This window comes from Podarcis raffonei, chromosome 2, assembly GCF_027172205.1.
Source record: "Podarcis raffonei isolate rPodRaf1 chromosome 2, rPodRaf1.pri, whole genome shotgun sequence".
Taxonomy (NCBI): Eukaryota; Metazoa; Chordata; class Lepidosauria; order Squamata; family Lacertidae; genus Podarcis; species Podarcis raffonei.
Window position 1 is genome coordinate 31,947,007 of NC_070603.1, and position 19,455 is coordinate 31,966,461.

The following is a 19,455-nucleotide window of genomic DNA, read 5'->3' on the forward strand; positions in this document are numbered from 1 at the left end:
TCAGCCTTCTCTCTTCTCCTTGGGAGTCCTCTGGGCAGCCGCAGCTGCTGCCTCTGGTCTCTGAGCTGCACCCCCTGTCCCAAAGAGAGGTACCCCCTCACACTGCCCCACAGGGGCCTGGGAAGCACCCCATGGCCAGCTCCCGAGGCACCATTCGCTTGGGGAGCTTGTAGCCAGGGCTGCTGCAACAAACAGCTGTGCGAGTCTTTGGGAGGCAGAGATGCAAGGGCATCAGAGGAAGAAGGTAAGATGCGAACCAAAACACCTCAAAACTATTTACTTTTAAAATATATATATATATATATATTTTCGATTTCAGGAGACTTTTGAAGGACTATAGATAGCGACTGCTGGACAAATTCATATGTATGCAATACATGTAATATGCAATGATAGCACTGTAAGTTTTTTAAAAATGAAGATAAAAGAAAATCATTAGTCCTGGTGGCCCCAATGAAAACATCTGCAAATGTATTGGATCCATTAGTATGAAGATTCCAATTTAAGTGCAAATCGTTCTCTTTTTTCAGTTATGTTTGTGCATAAAAATCATGTTACAAGTAAAAACAGAACAAGGTGTGCATGGCAAAGGAGAAGTGCACATCACACTTTGTTTCTTGAAAACACAGACTTTATTTTTCTGTATTAAAATTGTTATGGATTTTGTAATTTTATATATGTAACATAAGATTATAATCACAGCATTTTTTGTGTAGTTCATTCTTGTGCCTATGGGGGAATAAGTGCAAATGAATAAAAAAACACCAGTAGGACTGTACTGCACATCCTTTTTAGGCACCTTCCCTGTCATGACCATTTTGAGTTAAAACTACCAGATTTGCATACCATATATTTGGTACTCCCTGCCCCCGCCTCATCCTAATAATTCACAGTAATGATGTTTTCACTGAGCTTTTTAATATGACATTAACATTACTATGACATTCCAGTTAAATTAGACTACCTTAGTGAATCTATATTTTTGGCATTATTGTCCTAATGTGCAGGATAACCCACAGAAATCAGTGGAGAGCTGCAGATATCTTCATTCAGCCCTTAAGTGCAACTTGACCAGAGCCACAGGTGTGAATGCAGGAACGCAGTCGAGAGGCCTTTGGGTCTTGTCCAAGTTCCAAACAGCCCTGCCTCAGGAGCTACCACAGCATAGTACCGTGATCCTAACCATATTTTTGGGAAGACACACTTGGGACTTGCTTATGAGTAAACACAGAGGTTGGTGGGCTTTTTCTCGTTGTAATGCACCCCCCAACCCCCCCCCCAATTTTGTTCAGTGGCTGTTGGAACAGAACAAGGGTGGGTGTTTGAAGAGAAAAAGATAGTTGGGCTGCTGCTGCTGGGTGTAACAAGTCCGCCGAGGAGCTGAAATCGAGCATTTGGGGTCAGTTTGTTTTGTTCATATACAGCAGTTGCAAAGAGAAGGTATTTTGTAAACATCAGGGAACGCCTCCCCTCCCCTCCACCGGCAGACTGCAAACCAACGTTTCACTTTCTATTCATATTACATGTTTTGCTAGAGGAAGAGAGGCGAATGTTTACTTCGCCAGAAAATTAAAGGGACTGATTGGCATGTTTAAGCCTCATTGTATTCAATGGAGATAGTACACTGGGAACGTTACATACGCAACAATTCAATTGCATTACGTGTCTTCTCAGCACGTTTTTCCAAGTCGTTAATTTTCTGGTTAATTTCCTTTCTCTAGGAGAAAAACAGAAAGGAAGTCCTGTTAGTAACTAATGAAAAGGAAAGTGTTTGAGCTGTAAAGTGGAATACAAGAGGAGGGCTTTGCTGCAGGTAGGGGTGGGCAGTGGCTATTCACTTTGAGGAGCAAGCAGGAAAACCATACAACAGCAGGGAAAGCCAAACTGATCTCACAGTTGCAGCCAAACCAGTGAAGAACACTATCTTCAAATCAAGGCGGTTCTATGGGCAAGAGACTGTGTATGATCTGGTGTAGAGGAGGGTGGGGTTCTAAATGACCATTTTGAAACTGTAGGGCAAGGTTTCCCAAACTTGAGTTCCCAGCTGTTTTTGGACTACAGTCCCCATATTCCCCGACCCCTGGTCCTGATAGCTAGGGATGGTGGAAGTTGTAGTCCAAAAACTGCTAGAGACACAATTTTGGCAAACACTGTTGTAGGGAGAACAGGAGAGCAGGAAAAGCTTGAGTACATTCACAGCTCCCTGCAAACCATACTTACGACCAAGGCCTTCATTCTCTCTTTGCAAAGTCTCATAAACTCTTGCAGTGTCAAGTCCTTAATATCTTTCTGGAGAGCCAGAAATGCACAGTTGGGAGAGTGTTTCCGGTGCTCTTCCCTAGAAAGAAGGACAAACTATATTAGCACAATGGTTCTTAAAGGATAAGGCAGACCTCTCTAGGGTTCAGAGTGAAGAGCTACTAAGAGATTTAAAACTTTTCACAAATCTTACAGGGATAAAGGTAGCATATGTAAGCCCAATATTTACACGCATTTAGAGGCTTTAACTCATGGGTAGGCAAACTAAGGCCCGGGGGCTGGATCCAGCCCAATCGTCTTCTAAATCTGGCCCACGGACGGTCCGGGAATCAGTGTGTTTTTACATGAGTAGAATGTGCTTTTATTTAAAATGCATCTCTGGGTTATTTGTGGGGCATAGGAATTCATTCATTATTATTTTTTTCAAAATATAGTCCGGCCCCCCACAAGGTCTGAGGGACAGTGGACCGGCCCCCTGCTGAAAAAGTTTGCTGACCCCTGCTTTAATTAGTACCTTGAATTGAGCTGGGAAAACAAAAGGGGGCCAATGCAAATACTGAAACACTGAAGTAGGATGCTCATTAATAACCCACTAAGTACAGAAGGCAGGCCAGAACAGAGGGCACCAGCTGAAGCTTCTGAACCACCACCCAAAACAGTTTCATGTTAATAATAGAGGAGGGCCATGGCTCCACCTCTTCTGTGATTTTCCAATGCAGGGGAAATAATGGGGCTGTTTTTGATTACTTTTTTTCTTCATGCCTTCTTTGCTGCTCATGCAACATTGGGACTGCAGCTACTGAAATTGCATTTCTCTTGAAGACGTTAAATGTTTATGCTGCTCAATGCAATCAAGTTTAAGACCACCTGATGTCATGTGCCAGCTTTACATTCAGCAATGGATTGCACAGCACCAGCTGGTCTTGTAATAACTCCTGAAATAACATATCTGGTCTCCTGAATTAAAGTAGAATAGATGACATCCCTCCTTGCTCCCTAGGCTTTCCACCAAATTTTTGAATTGTTAAATTTTTCTGTGCAAATTAGGGCAAATTGTGTAGGAAAATTTCCTCATGCCCTAGAGAGTAATCTAATCTAGCATGCTTCTTTTACTTGTAAACAAAGGCAGAAACATTGAAAGTGTCAAGCATCCCTAATATTTAGTTGCAGACATTTTCTATTTGGAGGTAGGTAATCTTATAAATTTTGGGGGAGGTTGGGAAAGTGATCAAGCAAATTCATTTGTAGATGAAGCTCAGATAGCTATTTTTAGTGCCTTGATATGCACTTCAGAGGAAGGAGCTGGGTTTTAATAGTGGCGTCTAAGTGAGAAACGACTTACATGGCCAGGAAGGTGGGGCTGCACTGGAGAGAACTGCTATGTGAGCCAGCAAAAGAACTGGGAGACGCTGCAAAGCCGATGAGAGACACATTTAGCTTTGTGCTGTACTGGAAGTTGGGGTTTCCTGGTAACAGAATGGGGAAGCAAGATCTGTTGCTTTGAGACCCTCCACCCTATGCGTAGGTTTTTAAATAAATGTGTAAATAAAACCATGACTCCACTGATCTCATTCCAAGGAAACCTGGGTAAGCACTGGAACCCTTGGAGTGTCTCACTGCTCAAAGATTGGAGTGGGGTGCATCACCAGACTCAGCTATGCAGGCAGTTTTCAGGCACCACCTGCCTTTGAGGCTAGTCAATAGAGAGCCCTTATTAGCATTACTGGCTTGCAGAGCAGCCAGGGGAATTTGGTCTGATTAGTGTTGTGCAGTGTGGCATCAGGAACATGGAGCAGAATTAATATTCACTCTTTGCAAATGCAGTCCACACCATACTGCATAATCTAACCACCTGCTTAAATGTAGCCAGATGTTCAAAGATCAAATAAACTAGATAAATGTAACCTGCCTATGACAAGTGGTCTCACTGGGTCTTAAGTAGCCATATTGGGCTTTTGGCAAAGGGAAAGATGGAAGATGTGGACAAACCATCAAAATTACTTGTACCCTATTTTAAGCTTGCAGATTTACTTCCTTCATCCCTGTAGTATCTGTGAAACATCATGTTCTGTCTTAATAAAAAGGCAGATATGTCTATGCCGAGCACTTATTTGGAGGCACTGCAAGTCAGCAGATCCAACAACAAAATACTTACATAGGGTCATCATCCGGCTCCCATCCCTCCAGCTCCTTAAAACATATGAAGCACTGGGCCACGTCAGGTGCATTGTCACTAGGACAGTGAACAAATCCAGCTTCTGCCATCTGGGAAGAGAGAGGGGAGGAAAGTTGTTCAACAAGTGTACATTCAACAATCACACACCCAAAGAGTTAGGGTGAGCAGTGAGGTAGGCAGGTTTGCTGCTGATACTAAATTGCTCAGGGTAGTTAAAACTAAAAGGGATTGTGAAGTCCAGTGGTACCTCTGGTTACATACTTAAATTCGTTCTGGAGGTCCGTTCTTAACCTGAAACCGTTTTTAACCCGAGGTACCACTTTAGCTGGGACGTGGGTGGCGCTGTGGGTAAAACCTCAGCGCCTAGGACTTGCCGATCGTCAGGTCGGCGGTTCGAATCCCCGTGGCGGGGTGTGCTCCCATTGCTCGGTCCCAGCGCCTGCCAACCTAGCAGTTCAAAAGCACCTCCGGATGCAAGTAGATAAATAGGGACTGCTTACTAGCGGGAAGGTAAACGGCGTCACCAGATGCAGCTTGTCACGCTGGCCACGTGACCTGGAAGTGTCTGCGGACAGCGCTGCCTCCCGGCCTGTAGAGTTAGATGAGCGCACAACCCTAGAGTCTGTCAAGACTGGCCCGTACAGGCAGGGGTACCTTTACCTTTACCACTTTAGCTAATGGGGCTTCCTGCTGCCGCTGTGTGATTTCTGTTCTCACCCTGGGGTAGAGTTCTTAACCCAAGGTACTACTTACGGGTTAGCGGAGTCTGTAACCCAAAGTGTTTATAACCCGAGGTGTTTGAAACCCGAGGTACCACTGTACTTCAAAAGGGTCTCCCCAAACTGGATGAATAAGCAGCAAAGTGGGAAACGCAAATTCAGTTTAAGCAAGTGTAAAGAGCTGCACATTAGGGGCAAAAATTATATGTATTTCACGGGGTCCAGAGTGGTAGTGGCTGACCAGGAACAAGACCTTGGGCTATAGAGGATAATCTGATGGTGTTGACCCAGTGTGTGATAGCTGTGGAAAGACAAATGCCAAGCTAGGGATCATTAGGAAAATAAATCAAATTGAATTAAAAATAAAGCTGTCAATATCAAAATACTGTTTTCCAAATTGAAGGTGCAACCACACTTGGAATACTGTTTACAGTTCTGATGGTCTTGCCTCAAAAAGGATATTGAACAGCTGGAAACGGTCCAGAAAAGGGAAACCAAAATGATCACGAGGGTGGAGCAACCTCCTTGATAGGGAAGGTCACTTTGGGGGATTTTTAGTTTAGTAGAGAAAAGGCAACCAAAAGGAGACATGATAAAGGTGTGTAAAATTATGCACGGAGTGCAGGAAGTAGATGAGGAGGCAAAGTACTTAGGAGGCAAGCTGGCTGGGAGAAATGGGTTCCCTCACCCGGTCTGGAGTGCATGAGCAGTCGGAGGCAAAGGGCCACTGGTCGAAAGTGGCGACTCGGTGCTCCTTCAGAAACTCCTCGAATCCCGGCCGAACTTGCGGACCCGCAGAAGCAGCTTCCACCTCCATTCCTGCCACGTTCAAAACACCGCGGTCAGAACAACGGCCGAGCAAAGGATGACGGGAAATCGGCTGCTATTCGCTGAGCATGCCGGGAGTTGTAGTCCTCCCTCTTTATAAAATGCAGTTAGAGGAGATAAGAGGCAAAACTGCACACGTTTTAAAGACCAGAAACACAGGACAGGACGAACTCTTTAAAATGCCTCTATGAGGTCTCCGTTGTTCTTGCTGGAACAGGCAAATAAGGCTGTATTTCCGAAAGTTAGAGGCTGAAGAAACAAAACAAAATAATAATAATAATATGGATTTAGAAACCTCGCTTCCCACGTGATGGAGAAAGAAGCTAAAGACACGTGTAAAATCGTTTCACTAAAATAGGCCGCGATCCTAACTTCCTATTAAGGAGGACACACTTGGGACTTGCTCCTGAGTAAACAGACAGGTTGGTGGGCTTTTTCTCGTCGTAATGCACCCCCCCCAAAAAAAAAATCCCCAAAATTTTGTTCAGTGGCTGTTGGAACAGAACGAGGCTGGGTGTTTGAAAGAGAAAAAGATAGTTGGGCTGCTGTTGCTGGGTGTAAGAAGTCCGCCGAGGAGCTGAAATTGAGCATTTAGGGTTAGTTTGTTTTTTTGATATACAGCAGTTGCAAAGAGAAGGTATTTTGTTAACATCAGGGATTGCCCCACCACCACTAGAATGCAAACCAACGTTTCACTTTCTATTCATATTACATGTTTTGCTAGAGGAAGAGAGGCGAACTTCGCCAGAAAATTAAAGGGACTGATCTGCATGTTTAAGCCCCATTATATTCCACGAAGATTGATCTCTGGTGAGCATGTAGTTTATGGCTGCAGTGCTTTTTTTATTACAGGCACTTGGCTTAGTTGCTCTCTTTCTTGGTTTTATTATCTCTTGGCTTGCTGCTCCACTTGGATTACAGTAGCTTTTGATAGTATACTGTAGTTTGTTATGAACCACCTTCCACTACTATAAGGAAAAGCAAGATATAAATATATTAAACAAACACATGCTTAATCGTGTTTCAATGTCTCGGAATAAAGGTCAGCCATTTAAAAGAAATGAACAAACGAAGGTGATGTGCAGCACAAGCCTGATTTCAACAGAGCTCCCCCTCAAATATGTATAGAACGGTGTGCAGTTTAACAGTGTAGTTGTATGCCACATTAAATTAAATGGGGTTTATTCCTAGGTAAGTGTATACAGGACTGGAATTTCAGATTCTCCCCGTACCCTGCTCCGGCTATCGGAATTGTGAAAATCAGCTTTAACTTGCATCTACCCTCCCACGCAGAACTTCCGGTTTTCAGATGTGCTTTGAAGTGAGGCGTACTGACATATGCAAACCAGAGACAAACCAGAGTTTAATTCCGCCAAATTAAACATTATGTTCTGCTACTCTGTATTGCTAAATGGGGCTGATCTGGGGGAGATTTTTTGCAGAGTATAAGAACACTCTCTAAAAATAAAAAGCTAAGTGTTGTATCCAATGGTGGCTTTGCACCAGCTGGTAGCAACTAGTGGAAGTGCTTTCACAAGCAGGGTAGCATCTGATCCTCCTTGCACCCAGTACCTATACTGCTGGTGGACTCTCTGGAACAATACAGCATATATGGCACAGAGGGGTGCAGTTGATGGGGGGGGGGGGAATTGATGAAAATGCCTTGCAGAAGTGCTTCTGTTAGCATAAAGCCATTATAAGAAGCTGGGCTAAATACTTCATTAGGTCAGACTTGGTTCAGTGCCTGGAATCCAGAAGTCTTGGAGCATGCCCAGGCTGAAAGGAAAGCATTTTGAACTGCAAGGAGGAAGAGTGCTCATGTTTGGGTCTCACTTGCTCCTACAGGCACCTGGCTAGTGAGTGTGTGAACCAGCATGCTGGGCTAGACTGGCCCTTGGCCTCTTCTTAGGATTTAGTTATCATAACTCTGTGCAGCACTCAACACCTGAATGCAAAAGGGGCAGAGAAAGTAATTAAACACTCCTCTGATCTCCAACTGTTGACATCCCCCAATTCGTGGCACAATAATCATTACAACTGACGTTACTTGCACAAGGTCTTGAGATGTATTTCTTAACTTTGGCCCATTCCAAGGCAAGAGCATAACTAACCGGCTGTCGCAGCACAGTTGTTATAGCCGTTGTTGCCATGATTTCCACAATTTTCTTTTAGAACTGTTCCAGTCTGGCTATGCTCTAAATCTGCAGCTTCCTGCTTGCATGATCCCTGATTCAAAGACTGCATTGAGCCCATGGGAGTAGAGACATGGGCCTCCATAGCACAAGCACAGAGTGCCACTGTTCTGACTGTATAAGGCAGTTTCATATGGATTTAGAAGGTTGAATAAAAGTTTAGTTACTGCTGTTAGTGAAAGATGCCCATCTTCAGCTCAGGCCCTGAGAGACATGGTGATTTATGCAGCAATTATGCCTTGCCTGTGCTCACTGATTCAGACTATCTCCTAGGGGAAGGTGATAAACTGCCACAATGTAGATGTAATTTATGCGTTGATGTTATTTTAATGTTCTCAGCATGCTGGGAGGAACAGAGTTTATCGCAGGAGTGGACAGGAACTGTCTCTGTGTCAGGCAGTCCATGCGAAAGGAACTGTGTGCTCTCTTGAAGAGTCAATTGCCTCCAAAGCAACAAGGAATAATATGTTTCAAAGTTCCGTTTCAATAGATTTGTGTCTTCTGAAGTTCTTTCTTAACTGGATAAAATTGCAATTGCAGGAAGTCCATTCCCAGGGTGAAATAAAACAGCACAGCATAGAGAGTGGAGGATTGGGGTGGGTGGGTTTGCAAGGTCAGCGATGGCCACTCATGGCTGTATATGGGGACTCCAGGCGGAGAGTTCCATCTTGTGTCAACCTATCAGCCTCTTGAAATCATTTTCAAAATCACCTGGAACATCAAGAAAGAATATGTTTCCCTTGCATAACAAATTGGTTCAACACTGAAGCTTCTCACTCATCATCGGGAGTGTGTTGTGATTATAAAGTTGGCCTGAGCAGGAACTACCTCCCACACACTTTCCAAATTCCATAGTATTTACATAGCTCCTTTGTGTTTCAGAGACACATGTATATTCCACATTGCTGGGGTAAGTGTGTGAATATTCCAGACTCATGGGTGTGTCTAAATTCATGGATTTCCCCCACCTGATCAGCGCAACAACTAATGTTGAAGACCCATGTGATCAGCCTCAGCCACATTGTTGGAATATTTTCACACTAAGCTCCATAGTAATGTGAGATCACACTACAAGGAAGGGACTCCCATGCTGTTGGATATTTGCGTGAAGGAGGCCTTATCGCCCATTCCATTTTTGACTTCATGCTAGATTTGGACATTACACGACAATGGCAAAGCTTATACATTCAATTATAAGGATATATGCAGAAGTCCTGTTTGCTTTTAGCTACAATTAGGAGTCCTCCTTGATGCGGTATTCTGGAGATGCAGCGCATGTCATGCTCTCCCTGAAGCATTACTGCTAACACATGGCAAGTGACAAATATACTGACAGCCACCATCATTTTATTGCAGCTCATTTGCACCCGTGTACCAGCGCCCGTTGCTCGGTCCCTGCTCCTGCCAACCTAGCAGTTCGAAAGCACGTCAAAGTGCAAGTAGATAAATAGGTACCACTCCGGCGGGAAGGTAAATGGCATTTCCGTGCGCTGCTCTGGTTTGCCAGAAGTAGCCTAGTCATGCTGGCCACATGACCCGGAAGCTATACGCCAGCTCCCTCAGCCAGTAAAGCGAGATGAGTGCCGCAACCCCAGAGTTGTCTGCGACTGGACCTAATAGTCAGGGATCCCTTTACCTTTACCTGTGTGAGAAAATAGTCTTCCTGGGAGAGCTTCTCAATAACATCAAAATGATCTGTGTCTCCAATGTCCAGGAAAGAGGCACTCCAGCCAGCTGCACGCAAAGCCTATGGGCAAGCAATAGGGATTTTAACAAAACTATCCTTACCACAGTACTTGCAAGTGCCTTTACCCTAATGCATTACTCTGATAGATGGCAGAGACTTGGGAGGAATGGAGTTGGTGATCTCATTGATTCATAATGAAGAGCAATGGGAGATGGGAGACCAGAAGTATGAAGCAAATATTAAGTAAATGTTTTAGGCCAGGTATTGGGAACCCCTGGCCTTCCAGATGTTGCTGAACTACAGCTTCCACCAGCCATGACGAAAGACCAGGGATGAATGGGAGTTGCAGCAACATCTGGAGGACCAAAGATTCCCCTCACCTGTCTTAGGTAGTGTTCACCTTTTACACATGCATTTGTGGCTCTTTAAATACATGGGTAGGAGTGTGGATGCACATCATTTGATTCCATGGATGCATCTTTATTATTTGTTTATTTTAAAAACACTTATATACCACCAAATATTAAAGAGAAACTTAACATGGCGAACATCAGCCAACACACCTCAAAGTACTCCTGGGACTGTCTGTGGAACTCGGGAGAATCATGTTGTGCCACAGTGATGAGTACCTGGCAGCTTCTCCTGCCCTCAAACTTAGGCACACACCTCAAAGGGCTATTCTGTAAGGCCACCTCCCTGAGGAAAGACACACAGACCATACAGAGATGAAAGAGAGGCAGAGTGGGCTGGCTTGCTGATAAGCCAAGAAGGCAGCCATTTCTAGGCAGACCACAATTTTGAAAGCACGCGGGTGGCACTGTGGGTTAAACCACTGACCCTAGGGCTTGCCGATCAGAAGGTCGGCGGTTCGAATCCCTGCGACGGGGTGAGCTCCCGTTGCTCTGTCCCTGCTCCTGCCAACCTAGCAGTTCGAAAGCATGAAGTGCAAGTAGATAAATAGGTACCACTCCGGTGGGCAGGTAAACGGCGTTTCCATGCACTGCTCTGGTTCACCAGAAGCGGCTTGGTCATGCTGGCCACATGACCCAGAAAAACTGTCTGCGGACAAACACCGGCTCCCTCAGCCTATAGAGCGAGATGAGCGCGCAACCCCAGAGTCGTCCGCGACTGGACCTAACGGTCAGGGGTACCTTTACCTTACTAAACTGTTTCACATGATCCTTCATGAACTGCATTGTGCTGAGCAACACAGATGCTGCTAACCTGCCCACTGGTCTGCCGTGGGCTGTTAACAATAATAGGCCACATGTTGGTGAGTAGGGGGCTCCCAAGGGACTCACTGCAGTTTTTCTGCCCTACATGGGTTGAGAATTCCTTTTCAAAGATGCATCTCTCACCGGCTCATGTGCAAAACATCATTGACATAGGTGTGTGTGATGGGTTCCAAGTCATAGAGGCCACTCACCAAAAAGGCTCCTGGGAAGGAAAAAGAGTCCATGTCTTACTGAGGCTCCAGCTTGGTGCAAGTTGGGTCATGAAGTTCAGGCAAGGGAAAGAGGGAATGCTAAGATGTAAAAAGAGCTGGGGGCGGGAATGGGATCAGTGTCTCCCAGACAGTACCTTTGATATTTGGCACAACACCAAATTCTGCCCAATCTGTAGAGAGCACCATGGCTGCCAGGTGGGCCCCTGCTGAGTGTCCAAGCAGATAAACACCGCTAAAGGCAAATGAGACGCGGTTGAAATGAGCAGGTGAGAGGATCTGAAGGTTTCGGACAGAGTAGAATTGCCAGAGGAAAGCTATCCAGGGCCTCCATCAACCCTGTAGGGCTTCAGCAGGGTATGACAGGCCCCTTGGTCTCTTTTTCCCAAGGTGCTCTGTAATTTCACCCTGTCTGCGCCTCCTACCTGATCCCTGTGTACTGCTGAACTGCGAAGGCCACGCTGCGTCGGACCTGCCTGACCATCACCTCCAGCTGGCCTGAGAACAAACCACAATATCCAAGTTAGACATGAGGTGCCAAGGAGAGCAGAACAGGAAAACGGTTTCCACCACAGTTGCGTACCTTTGGGAGCCACATCGTAGCCAACTGCAGCCAAGGCGACGCCGTGGGTCGCTAGGGGCCCCGCAGCAAAGCCTGAAGCATCTTTGCTAGAGGAGGAGAAAGAGAACAGCAGTCCCAGATGGTTCCGCTAGGTGGGACATCATCCCATTGGGGTCCTGCAGTCAAAGGACCAGGGCCTAGGCAACCTCCAGCACAACTCACCTGAGGAATTGCCAGTAGCCGCCATGGATATAGAGGACCAGAGGGAAGGCTGAAAAGGGAAACGGGAGAAAGAATCAGGCAGCAAAGACCGTCACTTAGCACAAACTCCCACTAAGGTACCACCCCTCGCTTTCTGACGTTGGCTCTTTGCCACAACCAGCACTTCACCAACACCCCCGTTTCCCGATCATTCCCATGCTGCTCCTGTACTCTTACTTTCAGTGTGTTCCTTAGGAAGATATACATCAAGCTTCTCTCCGTCGCCCAACCCGTAGGGCACATTCAGCAGAGTCTGGGTGCCAATCTGGGCATGGCGGGTACCTGCAGAGCAGAGAGATGGGAGTTCGCAGCTTACCTGGCCACATCTGGGCTGCGCTCCCACACTCCAGAGGAGTTTTCAGATTGTCAGTGCCTGTCCTCGTTCAAAACTGCATGCTATCTTACTAACCTTCTGGGAAACTGAGGTAGGCTTTGCCACTGCTATACAGTCCCAAGGGGAAGAAACGTTCCTTGCAAGTTCCAAAGGAGAGCCTTCTTTCCAATCCCTCTTCAGAACCTCCTGTGAGATTTTGCCCTCTCTTGCACTGGAGGTGAGCTGGCCCACTAGAACTTCTGCGGCCAGAGTGCATCCTCAGGGTTGCTTAACTGCTAAAGTGTAACTGATCCATGTTCAGTGACCCTGGGTATGCAGTCTTGCTTAAGGATAAATATGCCCTTCTTGCTGGATCAGAACCAGGTCCACCAACTCTAGGGCTCTTTGTAAGAATGCCAACAACCAGCAAGCACTGGAAGATCTGTCAGAAGTTAGTGGCCCCTTGGTGATCTGCCCACTCCCATCCCACTTATTGCTGGGTAGTGGACTGCCCAGGGACCCTTTACCTTCGCTCATTGCCTGTACGTGAGCCTCAATCACAGCATCCGCATCCAGCCGTGGAGACCACCTGCTAGGGGAGTACTGCTTCTCCAGCTCCTGCAAAGAGAGGAAGCAAGGCACCTTGCACAGCCACAGTGGCCCTCTTTTCACTCAGAGTAAGGTGACTAGGGCGCTGAGTAGAAACACAGGCAGAGACGGTGCCAAACGAAGCATGGCTAAGTAAGTAGCATGCAGCTATGCATTTCTTACTTAATAACAGGCACGGCATGGAAGAAGGTTTCTCAACGAACCTTCATTATTAGAAAAAGTGTTATTACAAAACAAAACTAAGGTAATATCAAAAATGTATGATACATTATTGGAGTGGGAGGTCAAAGACGAACAGGTCAAGGAGGTAATGATCAAGTGGGCTTTAGATATTGGGAAAACCATAAACTTAACAGCATGGGAAGAATTATGGAGAAAGAACTGGAAATTTACAGCCTGTGAAGTAATGAGGGAAAATCTAATCAAGATGTTTTATAGATGGTACTTAACACCTACCAAAATAGCTAAAATGTATAAGATAAAAATGAATCTGTGTTGGAGGTGTGGTAAAACAGAGAGGACACTTATACATGTTTGGTGGACCTGTGAAAAAATCAAAAGTTTCTGGAACATAGTATATGACAAGCTTAAAAAAATGTTTAAGTATAACTTTATAAAAAATACAGAAGCTTTTCTACTAGGGATAACGGACGCAGGTATAGCAAGAGAAGGTCGGAAAATATTCCTCTATGCCACAGGAGCAGCAAGGATCCTAATTGCTAAAAACTGGGGGAGGGGGATTGGGCCAACAAAAATGGAATGGCAAGACAAACTGTTAGAGTATATTGAACTGGCTAGATTAACAGAGGCAATTAGAGATCAAACTAGACAAGAATTTCAAAAAGTATGGGGGAAATGCAGAGAATACTTCACAAAACAGTGCCCTAAAATTCATACCTGGACTTGTTTTCATCAATGTCTGCAGGAGACTTTGTGGATATTCAAGTTATAATTAGGAAAATCTTAATGATTATTCATAAAGGAAACAGCTTATAAGAAGTAAATAAGGATGCCAGAAACAGGATAAAGGAAGTCTTTTATTTGGTTGTTTGTATTGTTGTAAATTATGCTTGTTGTTTGTTATGTTTGTGTCTGAAGGGGGTGGATTTCTGTGTTGGGGGGGTTGTGTTATGTTGTAAATAAAATTTCCAATAAAAAAATATATTTTTTAAAAAAAGGAAGAAGAGTTTGGATTTGATATCCTGCTTTATCACTACACAAAGAAGTCTCAAAGCAGCTAACAGTCTCCTTTCTCTTCCTCCCCCACAACAAACACTCTGTGAGGTGAGTGGGACTGAGAGACTTCAGAGAAGTGTGACTGGCCCAAGGTCACCCAGCAGCTGCATGTGGAGGAGCGGAGAACCGAACCCAGTTCACCAGATTACGATACTACCGCTCTTAACCACTACACCACACTGGCTCTCATGGAGCAGGGATCCCTGTCAGGAAGGCAGTGCATGGGGACAGGGGAGAACTTACCAAATGAACCAACCCCACCCTGCACAGCTAGGAAGAAACCTTAGGGGTAAAAGTTCCCATTGATGTTGTGCATATGGAACACAACCCTGCAAAGATTTGGGTATTGCTGAGACCACCCTGAGAAATGCAGCTGCTCGATTTAGACATATCTCTGCTTTCAGGATAATGTATGTTTATCTTTCGAACGTTGCCCAACAGTTCTTCCTCCCACATTTTCCCTTGTGTATATCATTTCCATTTCCACATATCTGATGTACAAAAGCAATATATCTGCTAGTCCTCTATGCAAGGGTGACTAATGATTAGTATTCTGGGTGTTGTTTGACTCTCATCAGCTCCGGCCAGCATAGCCAACAGTCAGAGATGATGAGTGTCCATCCACATCTGGGGGGCCAGGGGTTTGCCACCTTCATCTTAAAGGAGACTTTGTCAGCATCAGTGTAACACAGTTTCTAGAACAGGCGTAGGCAAACTCGGCCCTCCAGATGTTTTGGGACTACAACTCCCATCATCCCTAGCTAATAGGACCAGTGGTCAGGGATGATGGGAGTTGTAGTCCCAAAATATCTGGAGGGCCGAGTTTGCCTATGCCTGTTCTAGAAGTTCTTTTTCTCTAGAGGACATCTCAAATCCTTTCCAGGCTGTAACCACCAAACTCACACAAAACAAGATATTTCAAAATCTCTCTCACACAGAGGTAATACCATTCCCTCCCCCCCTCCTTTACCTCCTTGGTCATTTCCTGCCACTTTCCCATGTCACCGGCTCAGATGTGGCCTATGCTGTATCTTCTTACATCCAAGTTTTCTGTGCTGCAGAGCAACTAGTTAGAAGAGCCAGCCATGTGACCAATTTCAGCCTCTGGGTACAAAGTGTAGAACAGATCAGGTGTTCCTCCTTGGCCACTGGTTGCTCCATGAGCTGGGGCGGGGTGGGGGGTCAGAAAACCCTGACATAGGGAACTATGCTCTCTGCAAATAAACAAATCCGTGCTGGGATTTAGGTGGAGGGCAGTCATATTCGCTCTCAGCACTGACTCCAGAACAGCTATCCCAAGGCAACTGATATCGTCCAGTTACAAGACACAAGCTCAAATCTGTGCACAAATTCAGGGGAAGCTATTTTTGTAGCCAGGTAATTCCCCCCATCCCGGCCAAAAACAAACAAACAAACAAACAAACTCTTTTTGAGAAGTGATCTTTAAATCTTGCTCACACTGGGGAAACCCAGCCAGGTGGGTGGGATATAATAATTTATTATTATTATTATACTCAGAAAAAGATTTACCCAATGTAGCAATTCTTGTATTTTCCAATGCACTTAAAAAACAACAACCATTGATGCAGACTCTCAGCTCAGTTTGAGGATACTATTTTTGGATCTGTGTCCTGGCTGCCAAAGTATGTAAGATCAAAGCGACCTCAGATATGCCTTAAGCAGCATAACCCACTTAGAAAGGAACATAACTCCTGAATAGCTCCGGTTTCCATAGTTTCTCATTGCCTCTTTTTAGTTATGACGACGGTGTGCTGCGAAACAACTTTGCAATCCCTCCCTTCTCCTCGGATTCAAATGCACTTTTCTCCCGCTGTTGTAAAAATGCAGTGAGTCTGAGAAAGTACTTCCTCACACATATTTGCATAATGTGGCTCCTTTGAAAATGGAGTGAATTTTGCTCCTGCAAATGGGGGTTGTGGTGGTGATCAGGTTTGTGCAGACATACCAGCGGAAGTGCCTGGTGGGTCCAGGTAGCCCCAACTTCACTGCCACCCTACCCAGCCTGTGTCAAGAGGGCTGATCTACAGTGCTGCTGCATCACTCTGACCACTCCTAGACATTAAGTATACAAGGTGGGGCCTGCAACAAAACGGTCTCGGAGTCGAGAGTGGATTTCATGCTCTTTATTCAGCTCATAGTGGTGAGGAGGAATGGAAGTTCCTCCAGAATGTCTGCTTTATATACATTATTTACACAATGGGCCCCACGTGATTGGCTAATTCCGGGATTCACCTGTAGGCCAATCTGGTTGCGAATTCACTTCCACCTGGAGCTGGATTGGGTGGTTCCTATGGACCAATCAAACTGCTGCATTCTGGACCCTATTGTTCTAGGACCAATCAGACTGCTGCCTTTTGGATCCTATTCAACTCAGTACATAACACTGCATGGTGTTCCACTCAGCCACCCCTTCTCCCAGGGTACTCCATTCCATCCCCCCAAGCTTTCCTACATTTCTCCTCCCATCAGTTAGCATTCCATACCCACCAAGCATTTTCAATCCTCACTGGGTTGGTTTTGGTGTCCGTCCACCCTTTTCGGTACTTCTGCAAACCTTGTGTCTTCCTCCAAGCCTTCCTCTTGTGTTGTGGTTGGTGCAGTTTTGGCTGCATCAAGACAGGCACTCAGGAATGAATGGACTATTAGTATTGGATGTCTACTTACCTGCTACAGGGATGAGAAATCTGCCCCCCCCCTTCTAATGTTGCTGGTCTGCAACTTTCAGCCCCAGGTACCGTGGCACTGGTGAGGGTTATGTGATTGTCGTCTAGTTACATCCAGAGGGCCGCAAATCCCCTGTCCCTAACCTACTAAATCCAGGTATTTAAAAGAACAAAGTGTCTGATTAAATTTCCCCACAAATAGCTAAGGCAGTTTGATGGGGCTTTGGTTCTGTGAAACTATGGCATAAAACCTCTCCTATCCTGCCCCCCCCAATTCTCTGCTGTTTTGCTGCCACTATTCATCGCTCTGTTCTTATTCCTTTCTTCTTCAGATCTCAGCTAAAATCCCTCATCTGACCCTTCCCACCTTTGCTGATGTGTTCCAGTCACAATATAATCAACTCATTATAACATTTTTCACTCGGCAAAGCTTTCAAGATTTTTATGCTGTGAAATGAGCTAGTTCACTGTGAGCGGGGGTGGGGGGATCTCATCTGAGAATAAATCTATGAAGGCGACAGGTAAGACACCCCTTAAACAAACCTTATGAGAGGAGCAATTATCCTTGCTACCAAGAAGATTCCCAAAAGGCCAGAAGGTTATATTTGATAACATTAACAACAATGTTGTGCTAGTGAGCTTAATATGCAAATATACCAAGAAATATGCCAAGCCTCACTGTGAAACACTCCAATTTTTTCCCTTATAAATGAACACATCAGTAATTATAATAGCTTTCACATTGCAAATCCCTGTTAGGTGCTGTTTTCCCATTTTATGATTCAAATGGGACAGCTGTTTAATCACATCTGGGGAAAAAGGAAAAAAAATGTGAAAAAGAAAATTAGTTAGCATGCAGTACTATCGTACTATGGCAGCTGCTGGATAATCAGCAACCGGTAGATAGTGTGTGGGTTGAATTTTTTTTGGAGGGGGGAATCTAGTCTTAACACGTTTAACACTCTACTGCGGCCTATACAAGAAATAATAAAGAACTAGAACATGGTGATCAATTTTGCTACTTTCCTGCAGTATTCAGTGTCAGTTGTAAATTGATAGATTATTTTTAAAAAAGAAACACATCCCCCAGTATCTAAAAAAATATATCATTGGAAGTCAATTTTCTATTTGTATAAGGGAGGTTGTGTGAAGGAAATTTTAGAGAAAGACCAATGAAAAGTAGGTGTATCATACAGGTATGATGTGGCCAAATGAGATGTCCTAGGGTGAAATTATCCATGAAGATCAAGTATGTACAGTGGTACCTCGGGTTACGTGGGACGCGAGCGGTGCTGTGGGTTAAACCACAGAGCCTAGGACTTACCGATCAGAAGATCAGCGGTTCGAATCCCCGCGCGCTGCTCTGGTTTGCCAGAAGTGGCTTAGTCATGCTGGCCACATGACCTGGAAGCTGTACGCCGGCTCCCTCGGCCAGTAAAGCGAGATGAGCACCACAACCCCAGAGTCGGTCATGACTAGACCTAATGGTCAGGGGTCCCTTTACCTTTTACCTCGGGTTACAGACGCTTCAGGTTACAGACTCCGCTAACCCAGAAACAGTACCTTGGGTTAAGAACTTTGCTTCAGGATGAAAACAGAAATCGCGCAGCAGTGGCATAGCAGCAGCGGGAGGCCCATTAGCTAAAGTGGTGCTTCAGGTTAAGAACAGTTTCAGGTTAAGAACAGACCTCTGGAACGAATTAAGTTCTTAACCCGAGGTACCACTGTATGTCCCTGATGGGTAAGTGGAGATGTCTGAGTAACAAGAAGAAAGAAATTGAGTTATTGAGGAAGAATGACTCTCTAGACCAGGGTGGTCCAACTTTTTATACCAGAACCCACAGGCTGCACTCTGCCTTGTTGCATGGGGTGGAGGTGGGGTGGGGAGTGAGGCCAAAGTGTAATGCCCCTGCCCAGTCCTCGCACTGCCTTGGCAAAACTGGTTAAGAGAGGCACCAAGCTTTGGGAAGAAGGCATAAGGCTCTGGCAGGGTCCCCACCTCCCCAAAGCTGGGAAAGCACTTATTGGCTTTGGGAAGTAGGGAGGTCTCTGGGACCCTGTCAGAGCCATCAAGCCTCATGGGCTTTGGGAAGGCAGCAAGAGAGGTGTGTGTGTGTGTGTGTGTGTGTGTGTGTGTATGTCAATTGTTACCAAGGGCTACCAAAAAAGGCATTAAGGGCCGCATGTGGCCCTCAAGCCAGATGTTGGGCTACCCCCCTCTAGACTAATACACACTTTTATTTTAACAGGAAAGGAATGTGCTGATTGAGATATTTCACATTCAGCAGTTTGCATCACCTGGAATATTTGCCTACAGGACACACCTGTATATTACTTTCTGAGCACCTGAACGCAAATAAATGTCCTATGAGGAAAGGTTGAAGGGATTGGACATGTTGCTGTACTGTAATATATTTATCTAGACTTCCTCTCAAGATGGAGATGGCAGACTGAACAGGGTTAAACAAAACAAAAGAGCCTTGAG

The 19,455-nt window shown here is 45.3% G+C and overlaps 2 protein-coding genes across 3 annotated transcripts; both read right to left on the reverse strand.

Moving 5' to 3' along the window:
* Positions 1–896: 896 nt before the first annotated feature.
* Positions 897–6,002, reverse strand: BIRC5 (baculoviral IAP repeat containing 5). The gene is made up of 4 exons (XM_053375605.1): positions 5,843–6,002; positions 4,415–4,524; positions 2,221–2,338; positions 897–1,717 (listed from the first exon to the last, which is right to left on the reverse strand). The coding sequence occupies exons 1-4, from the start codon at positions 5,969–5,971 to the stop codon at positions 1,634–1,636; spliced, it is 441 nt and encodes a 146-aa protein (XP_053231580.1). The 5' UTR covers positions 5,972–6,002; the 3' UTR covers positions 897–1,633.
* Positions 6,003–8,025: 2,023 nt separating this feature from the next.
* On the reverse strand, positions 8,026–15,644 carry AFMID (arylformamidase). 2 transcript variants are annotated; one of them, XM_053375603.1, is made up of 11 exons: positions 15,257–15,644; positions 12,969–13,059; positions 12,306–12,410; positions 12,090–12,138; positions 11,889–11,974; positions 11,731–11,803; positions 11,443–11,540; positions 11,220–11,298; positions 10,425–10,557; positions 9,817–9,921; positions 8,026–8,885 (listed from the first exon to the last, which is right to left on the reverse strand). In XM_053375603.1, the coding sequence occupies exons 1-11, from the start codon at positions 15,284–15,286 to the stop codon at positions 8,856–8,858; spliced, it is 879 nt and encodes a 292-aa protein (XP_053231578.1). In that variant the 5' UTR covers positions 15,287–15,644; the 3' UTR covers positions 8,026–8,855. The 2 variants fall into 2 exon arrangements, with proteins under 2 accessions (XP_053231578.1, XP_053231579.1); XM_053375604.1 differs by having other exon boundaries at positions 12,969–13,135; positions 15,257–15,643.
* Between the last annotated feature and the right edge of the window lie 3,811 nt (positions 15,645–19,455).